Below are 9,349 nucleotides of genomic sequence, written 5' to 3' on the forward strand. Positions count from 1 at the left end.
GCGAGTGGCACGCACTGGGGAAAAGGATCACGCGGGATCCGACGCGACGCAACCCCCAGCCTGAGTCCCGGGCCGCCCGCCCTCGGCCGCGCGACCGCCTGCGCGCCGGGATCTGGCTGCGTCTCTTTTCAGTGGCCGCGCTTGGTCCCGCCGCGGCGTCCTAGAGCTGATGCTGGCCGCCCTCCCGGCCCGCGCTGCCCCGCCCCTGCTGGCCCCTCCCTCTCCCCTCCCCGCCCCCAGCGGGGCCGGCCCGGGCGGCGACTAGAGCCGCGAGGTGAAAGGCTAGCGAGGCGGCTGCCCTGCCTGCTGTCGGCGCGCACCGGCTCCCAGCCCAGCCCAGCCCAGCGCGGAGGCCGCCGCCTGTCCCGCGGGGCTCGACGCCAGCGCTGCGGGCAGCAGCCCCAGGGTCGGCCCGCGCGTGCACCGGGGAGCAGCGCGCCACTGTCCCCAGTGGGGACCGGGACCGGCCGCGCCCCGGGCGCCCGGGATCCCGAGAAGCTCGGCAGAGCCCGACGGGCCCGCAGCCGCGATGCCGGACGAGCTGACGGAGCCCGGGCGGGCCACGCCAGCCCGCGCCTCCTCCTTTCTCATCGAGAACCTGTTGGCGGCCGAGGCCAAAGGCGCTGGGCGCGCGGCCCAGGGCGGCGGCGGCCGCGAGGACGAGGAGGAGGACGACGACGACCCGGAGGATGAGGACGCGGAGCAGGCGCGGCGGCGGCGGCTGCAGCGGCGGAGACAGCTGCGCGCGGGCGCGGGGCCGGGCGGGGAGGCGCGGGCACGGGCGCTGCTTGGGCCTGGCGCGCTGGGCCTCGGTCCCCGGCCGCCCCCCGGTCCCGGGCCGCCCTATGCTCTGGGCTGCGGCGGCGCGACGCGCTGGTACCCGCCGGAACACGGCGGCTACGGAGGCGGCCTCAGTCCCGACAGTGAGTGAGGGCGCGGGGACCGGGTGGGCCAAGCGGTGGGGCCCCCGCTTTCTCCCCGCGCATTTGCTCCAGGAATTCGTGTTCATCGGCGCCCTTTCTGGGCCACCCTCCTCCAGTGTGTAGCAGGGTCTGGGTCGTGTGGAGCCCCAGCAAAGTCCTTAGTTGGGCGGGTTTGGAGGCCCACTCTCTGGCAAAGGGAGCTCCCGCGGGCAGAAGGTTTCAGAGGGTCTGGACTGCACTGATCGCCAGGCTCTACCTGATAGGGAGGCTGGAGAGCCCACAGAGGGGGGGACTTGGGGAGGGGACAACAGACAGCTGAAGAGAAAAGCAGGGAATGCGAAATGTGACAGGGAAAGACAGGAAGCCGAGAAGGTGGGAGAAGAGGGAGGGATGCAGGAAGAGAGGGACATTGGGAGAGGAAAAAGGGGAGAGGGAGATGCAGAAACAGAACCCCATGAGTGGGAGAGAGAAAAGATAAAGGGAGGAAAAGGGAGGAAGACAAAGTGGAGTCAGACACGGAAAAATAAGGTGGTTGAGCAGAGGGAGCCTCTGTTGTGGGGGGCTGGATGGGCGTGAAGCAGTCCTCCATGTCCGTGCCCCAAAGTCCTGTCTCTAGAGCTGCACACCAGGCCGGCGCAGGGGCCTGGGCCTCCCTCTTGGTCCTCCCAGGCCCCACCTCTGTGGTTTGCTAGGCAAGAGGGGAGCCTGTTCCAAAGCCCCCAATCCCACCCCCTTCCTTTTCTGCCCCTCCCCCTTCCTGCCTTTGTTCCCCGATGAGGGCTTGGGGCTGCCCGTGGGGGTTCTCAGCCTCAGAACCCACTCATTCGGACTCCTGAGTTCTGCTCCCTCTCCCCAGGGTCACTGCCTCCCTTGGGGACCTGCCCTTTGCCAGGAGACTCCTGGGAGGAAGACCAGGAATCCATTCCAACGTGGCCCCCAGGCTTTTCCAGCCCCCCCCCACACACACACACACACACACACACACACACACACACACACACTGAGGCCAGCGGGGGAGTCTTTGGGCTCTTAGCTCTGTGGCGTGTTCATGTGTGCTGGAGTAGGGGGCAGACCCCTCTCCCCTCTTGGATAACCCCCTTGCAGAAGGACCTGGGTCTGAGAGCCTACACGCAGAAAGTCAGCCCCCTCCTCCCGTAAATGTGAGCAGGCCACAGTGAGTCCCCTGAAATCGAGTGGTCAGACTTAGGGCCCTTCTGGGGGTATTTCTGAAGAAGCTCTCTCAGGGTGAAATGTGTTCTCCCACCCCCACCACCCCCACCAGCAGCCCCTCAGGCAGTCCCCAAGAGGCAGCTCCTTCTTATTTCGTGCAATGCGGGTTAAGGTCCCATTTGCACCAGAGCTGGCAAGCTGGCTTGGCACCTTGTGGCAATTCATGGGTTTCTGTGAGTCTGGGGGCGTGGGGTGTTGTGGAGAGGCAGAGGCTCCCTATATCTGATGGCAGGCATGCCAGCCTGGAACCTGACTCCTCTATGGGAACAGTGAGGACTTAGCCACCAGGGTTAGGCTAGGGCACACGGAAATCTGCATTCCTCCATAGGTGACAGGTGATAGCCCAAGCCCCTCACACAGAGGCCAGCAGTGTTTGCACACCTTGTAGGGGCGGGCAGACACTCACCCTGCGGGCACACTGTTGCCCGAGTCCGTAGCCCTCTGAGGGCCACCTGGCCAAAGTCTAGCTGAACCTCCAGCATGTGGGCCTTTGCATGGAGGCTGGGGGGCGGGGGTGGAGGGCAGCCTAGCCTGAGGTGGCCTGGTGAGCCCTGCACTCAGGCCCAGGCCCTCTCCATGTCAGGCCTGGAATCTGGGCCCTGGACCGAATTTCATTTGGTGGCACCATCTCTTGCTAGCCCTGGGGCATCTCCTCACCTCTGGGAGGTGAGGTGGAGTTCAGTACTTGGAGCACCAGATCAGGGGCCCCTTGTGGCCTTCTGTGCCCCCCCAAACCCACAGGCTGGACCCGGATACGGCCTCATGTGTTTGAGTGGGGTGCGAATGGCTGAGTGTTTCTGTCGAGCAGTATGTGTTCCCTTCAAGTGTGGTTGTGGGTTTCGTGGACACATCTCCATGGGCATCTGGGTTAGGGGTCAGGAAATGGGGGGTGAGTGGGCATCCCAGTGTCCCCTGGGCGCTGGAGTTCTCTTTTGGAGATTGTTTGCATTTGTTTGTCCTCCTGCAGAAATATTTCTGTGCAGGCGGGAATTTGGCATCTGCTCCTGAGCGTGCATGGGGAGGGGCCACAGCAGGTCTTTATTTCTATGTCTGGGGCTGGGGAGCAGGGGGTGTCTCTGTGCTGTTTTCTAACTCGCACATTTCTCTGCAGGACATCTGTCCTCCTGTGAGATGGTCTGTGGACCGTTTGTATGTTTTAATGCAACGCTGTGGTTACAGAAGTCAGCCTTCTGTTTGTGTTTCTGTTTGTATTTGTTTCTCTTCTGTCCTCTTTTCTCTCGTCTCTGGTATGCACGTGTGGCCGAAGTGTTGGTGTGGTGTAGGGTAGGTCTTCAGGTCCACCTCCTATGGCTCTGCCTTTCTGTCCCCGCGAGATGTGCCCTCTGCCGCGGTACCGGACGCGGGGGCCTGTGGCAGGGATATTTCCCTGCTTGTGGCTGTGGGTGATCTCATGGCGTGGTGGGAGCAACTGGCTTCAGCAACTAGGTCTGGGGAGCGGCCCCCAGAACCAACCGTGTGCTCCTCTCTCTCCTGCAGCCAGTGACCGGGACTCACCGGAGACGGGCGAGGAGATGGGCCGCGCTGAGGGCGCCTGGCAGCGGGGCCCCCGGCCGGGAGCGGTGCAGCGGGAGGCGGCGGAACTGGTGGCGCGGGGTCCGGCTGCAGGCGCGGAGGAGGCGGCGGAGCTGGCGGAGGCCCCGGCAGCGGCAGGGGAGGCGCGTGGCGGCGTGGCCGTTGGCGGCGGTCGAAAGAAGAAGACGCGCACGGTCTTTTCGCGTAGCCAGGTCTTCCAGCTCGAGTCCACTTTCGACCTGAAGCGCTACCTGAGCAGCGCCGAGCGCGCCGGCCTGGCCGCCTCCCTGCAGCTCACCGAGACGCAGGTCAAGATCTGGTTCCAGAACCGCCGCAACAAGTGGAAGCGGCAGCTGGCGGCTGAGCTGGAAGCCGCTAGCCTGTCCCCGCCGGGCGCGCAGCGCCTCGTGCGCGTGCCGGTGCTCTACCACGAAAGCACCCCAGCTGCGGCCGCCGCGCCCCCCGCCGCACTGCCCTTCCCGCTGGCGCCCAGCGCACCCGCGCCGCCCCCGCCGCTGCTCGGCTTCTCAGGGGCCCTCGCTTATCCGCTGGCCGCTTTCCCGGCGGCTGCCTCCGTGCCCTTTCTGCGGGCGCAGATGCCCGGCCTGGTGTGAGCCCCACCCGTTGGGCCCACTCCCGTGGCCACGAGGGAGCTCTGTGGATGCGCGGGTGGTGCGAGGCGCAGGGGGCCATCCTGGAGGGTTGGCTCCTCGGGATTGCTAGCTGCGGCCCTGGCGTCGGAGGCTTTATCCCAAGCTCCCCCAAAATGTAACAGGGACGCTACTGACGGTGGCTCCCCAAAAAGTTGCAAGGCTGGACCCCCGCAGGAAGAGGGTATCACCGAGAGACAGTGGCCATGCAGCCCAGAGCCCCTGGGGTCAGGTCTTAGCCTAGAAGTGAATTTAGCCACCCCCTCAGGAGGGAGCCAGCACCCGGCCAGCCCACGGAAAAGACAAACCACGAACAGGCTCCAAGGTGCTGCGGGAGAGGTGACCACCCCCCAACACAAAAGCCCCTTCCCGGTACCACGAAGGGACCAGGACGGCAGGCCACCTGAGGACTGTGATCAGCCTTATGGCCTTGACAATGGGCTGGCAGAGAGAGAACCTGGGGGAGAGAGCCCCTGTGGAGATGGCTTCTCAGATTGTCCACTCTAAAGACAGGGCCAGACCGGGGCTTCTCTCCTGGGCTGCAGCCACCAGCCGCGAAGACTTTTTTTTTTTTTTTTTAAATGAATCTACTTATTTGCGTATGGAATAAAAAGGGATGTTTTCTGGACGGTTTCTCCTGCTTTGTGAGCACTGGCGCCGGGCCCCCCACTGGTAGCAGGCCAAGAGTGGGCACTGGTTCTCCCTCCTAAAGCACTTACCAGTGCTGACCAGCGGCCGGTAGAGCCCCGGCCAGGCTGGGGGCAGGTGGGCAGGTGGGCAGACCTGGCAGGAGTCTGAGGTGGGGGGAGGCTGTGCTCACACACACACACACACACACACACACACACACACACACTCACCCCACTGGCAAGCCCAGCAGGACCATAAAGGAAGTAAGCGAGGGGAGGGAGAGGGGACACACAGGGTGTCCCATATCCTGGAGCTCAGGGGTCTCCACGGAAACCAAATCACAGGCAGGTGAAGGCAGAGCCCGCTGGCCACTCTCCTTTGGCACAGGGGGCTGTGTGCCCCTCCCCCGTGTCCACTGCCCCATCCTGCACTGGAGTTGACAGCCATCTCTAACCATATGGGTTTTTTCTTCTGGCCAAAACCGAACACTGGTGCTTCCTACAAGATCAGGCGGGGAACACTGGTTCCAGCCAAGCACGAGCCAAGCAGCAGCCCCTGGATCATCGCAGTCGCAGGTTAGCTGGGGGCTCGGACCGTGGGCGCAGGCCCAGCTCCGGGCCAAGCTATGGGCGCTCAAGGACAGCTTACTCCAGTGGTCTGGGTCACTGTGCTCACCCCGCCTGCATCAGCCCCAGGCTGGGGTGTTGCAGCCTGAAGATGGACCCCTGCACCAGGAAGGGACACTTCAGTGTGTGTGCTTTTGCAGCCTGGGGAGAGAGGTCATTCGGGGTTGAAAGGGTTGCTTCTGTGACAGAATTGAGCCCCCTTGCAAACCTCCGTCCGGGCTTTGGATGGGAGCAAACACTCCCGGGCCGGCCGAGATGAGCAGCAACGGGGTGACACGCGGAGCCTCTAGCCATTCTCAGCCAGACGGCCCAGCGGCAGGTGCCACGCGTGTTGTCTGTCTGCCCCTACCCTCCAGCTCTCTGCCCCAGAATCATCCCCTGCCCCAGCCAGGCCAGGCCCCTGAAAGCTCCCGCGGGGCCGGCTCCCTGGGGGACAGTCCTTGATCCAGGCGGTCCTCGCCCCTCTGGGCCCTGAGACCTCCAGCTCTGAGCTCATCTTGAGAAGACATGTGGGGTCTCTCCTCCAATCCAGCTCCCCACCCCATTGGTGCGGTGGAACCACCACCTCAGCACTTCAGCCTCCCCTCAGCCCTTCCAGGGCTCAGGTCACCTAGTCGCCTGTCCTGGGGGTGAGGGTGGGGTGCTGCTCCATGCTGCTGCTTTTCTCAGCCACTGAAACTAGATTTTGACTTTGTCTAGAAGGGACTTTTAGGATCTGCTTCAACAAAACAAAACGAGTTTGCTGCTAGTTACTTTCAAAGACCTTCGCTCCTGGTCAGCGAGATGCTAAGGAGGCCCCTCCTGGCCACTCCAGGGCTGTGTCCACCCTCCTCTCCATCTCTCTTCCTTCACTCTCCTCCCCACCGGGCCCTCTCTAGGCCTCCCATCCCTGCTCAGGCTCCACATGGAACCCTCCTGCTCCGAGCTTCTGGTACTTTTGTGATGGCCCCATGCGGTCAGCGGACACATCACCGCCAGCCCTCCAAAGGACACAGCCACCCAGTCAGCACAGGTCCCTGCCCAGAGCTGCCACGCTGTCTCTGCCTCTTTCTATCCACACGCCAGGGCCAGGCCGGCAACCGGTCATCCTGCCCTCATGCAGCACCCACCCCGCTTACAGGTGGCAATGGTATCATTAAAACGCAGGTAAAAAGAGTCATCACCAGGATGGAACCGTTTTATTTGACTGTTTAGGGCTCATGCGGGTACAGTCCCGAGGTGACATGGTGTCTGCAGCGTGCCACTGAGCGCAGTGTGGTGCCGAGGTCCTCAGGTGGGTGCCCTCAGCGGTGGGTCGGTCCACACCCACCAGAGCTCTGTGCAGGGGCCCTTGAGCCAGGGCAGCCATGTTGCACTGGGACCACAGGCCACAAAGGGTGAGGAGCGTGTGGATGCCGCGTCTAGAAGCTCCACCGGGAAGCAGAGAACACAGCCACTTGGCCTGAGCCTGGCGCCCTGTTGCAGGGAGGAAGGGTCTATGTGGCTACAAATGCGGGGTGGTTTGGGAGAGAAGGGCTGTGTCTTCCGATGGAACCAGTGAAAGTTTAGACTGGCAAGTGGCTCCCGTGCCTGCCGGGCTCATCCAGGTACCCAGGCCGGATGGAGCGAGCAGGAGGTGGAGGGGCTGTTCTCCACCGAAGGGCCTGGCCCTTGTCTCCTAAGCTCTGAGCCTCACAGCGAAGTGTAGAAGCTGGATTCCAACACAAGCGAGGCAGGTTGGGCTCAGGAACACCAGCCCTACCCCATGATTATCCAGCGCCCTGCATGATGCAGCAGCGGCTGCCCAACCAGAGAGAGACGCCCAGGAAGCCCTAGAGGGCGTGCGGGACCAGGCTGGGGACCGCCGGGCCCCAAGCTCCAGCACCATCGATCCCTGGCAAACATCAGCGCTTTGGCTCCACTCCTGGCAGGAGATGAATGGCTTCGATCTGTCCGCACCACGCTGCCCTCCCCATCCCAAACCGCCAACCCCACCCGCCCCTTCAGTGAGGCCCAATTCAGCCACCAAGGGCTGTCCAGGGCTTCAGTCGCAGAGTCCTTGAGCCCAGGTGGATCCAATAGGCTTTGGACGCTGGCCCGGGTCCATCCATACTCCCCCAGTGACCTTGAGCAAACCCCTTCTCTTCTCCAGGCCTCAGTTTCCCCACCAGAGACTGTGCTGAGGATGGAGAGCTGTAACCTGTAAATGCTCAGCCTTCTCTAATCTGAGCTAGGCCGACAGGGTACTGGGCCAGCGTCTCAAGAACACTCCTCCCAGGCACCAGGGCTCACACTGGGGGACGGGGGCGTGACCCAACTCCTCTGGGCCTCTCCCAAGTCTCCACCAGCGCCTTCCTGAGAATCAGCTCCACCTACAGCTCCTCCTTTGGGACTTCTGAAGGTGGGACCCTGAATGGGCCACTAAGGTGCTGTGAGGACTTGGGAACGTCTTCGGGTCAAGGGAACACTTGGAGTTGCAATCTGACAGCAACTCACAGCTCGGTTCACCCTCCACCCAAACCAGACCTGCCCACTTCTCCCCAGGTGGTTGCTCTGCTCCTCACCCCCACCACCCAGGCCACACCAGGGCTCCCTCCTGCCCACTTGATCCAAAGTCCTGGTGAGAGAAGCGCCAGAAATTACCCTTCTTCTAGCTGGCGGTTCCCCACCCACCCTTCTCATCAGGCGCAGGCTAGGGGCGGTTAGTGGGCTCCAACCTCCTCCCCCAAAGCCTGGCTTGGGGAGAAGTGTTCCCAGAGAGACCAGAAGGCTACCTGCCTGGGTTGAGACAGAAGGGGCTGGAAACTGGGGAGGTAGCAAGCAGGTGGGCGCCAAGAGGGACGGCAGCCAGGTGGGCTTCTCTTTTCCTTGTCTTTGCAGTTTTCTCTCTCAAGCATCCTTTATGGTCTTCTGGCCCCATCTGGTAATTCTCAGAAAGAGAAACTGAGGCTCCAAGCGGGGCAAAGAATCGGGGGCAGGGACCCCATGAAGTTACCTCGTGCCATGGAGGTCAGCTGCCCCATCCCTGGGGCCAGACCCTGCACCAGAGTCACTCTTTCCTGCCAAGACTGCTGTTCGAGCAGGGTCTAAGTATCCCTCCCCACCAATAAAATCAGCTGGATAACTCCCTTTGGCTGCCCACCTCTCCGATGGTCAGTGCAGGAGTCCACCCAGCTGCCTGCCTGTGGAGGGGTCCTGCTGGGAAGTGGGGTCCCGCCTTCCCTCTCGGAATCGTTAGTGAGGAATATCGCTGGGACCCTGCCATCCAAGCCAGGTCCCAGAGGCGGTTCAGACCAAGACTGGCTGCACAGCCCACCGCCCTCTTGGGGAAAGGAGTGGGAGGTGGACACCCCCTCGAAGGTGGGCTGGAAGAGGGCCACCCTGTCCTCACAGCGCTGAGCTCTGAATCTGGAATGGACGTGCCAGACAAAGACACCAAGAGAAAACCGAGACCCGTGGGGCCATCTGCGGCGTCATTGCCTGGAGACCCAACCCAGGAATTGCCTGCTTGGCTTTCGCGGGCTCCCGGAGCTGTTGTCCTCCAATTTTATTGTTTTAATGATAAAAGTAATAGAGCATATTATTGATTATCTGGGAATTGCAGTGAAGTCGAAACAGAAATAAGTTGTCTGCATTTCCACCATTAAAGTCAACCGCTTCTGAGTGTCAGATGACGCTATGGATTTACTGTGAGGTGATTTATAGCCATATTGCTAATTTTAAAAAATTCTTATCAGTTAAAGACGCACTTATGTATTTACCGGTGAAATGTTTGCGT

The 9,349-nt window shown here is 62.1% G+C and overlaps 1 protein-coding gene across 1 annotated transcript; it reads left to right on the forward strand.

Annotated features, from left to right (window-relative positions):
- The first annotated feature begins 336 nt into the window (after positions 1–336).
- On the forward strand, positions 337–4,882 carry HMX1 (H6 family homeobox 1). The gene is made up of 2 exons (XM_019711476.2): positions 337–923; positions 3,651–4,882. The coding sequence occupies exons 1-2, from the start codon at positions 530–532 to the stop codon at positions 4,298–4,300; spliced, it is 1,044 nt and encodes a 347-aa protein (XP_019567035.2). The 5' UTR covers positions 337–529; the 3' UTR covers positions 4,301–4,882.
- Positions 4,883–9,349: the final 4,467 nt, after the last annotated feature.

Source organism: Rhinolophus sinicus, linkage group LG02, assembly GCF_036562045.2.
Source record: "Rhinolophus sinicus isolate RSC01 linkage group LG02, ASM3656204v1, whole genome shotgun sequence".
Classification (NCBI taxonomy): domain Eukaryota; kingdom Metazoa; phylum Chordata; class Mammalia; order Chiroptera; family Rhinolophidae; genus Rhinolophus; species Rhinolophus sinicus.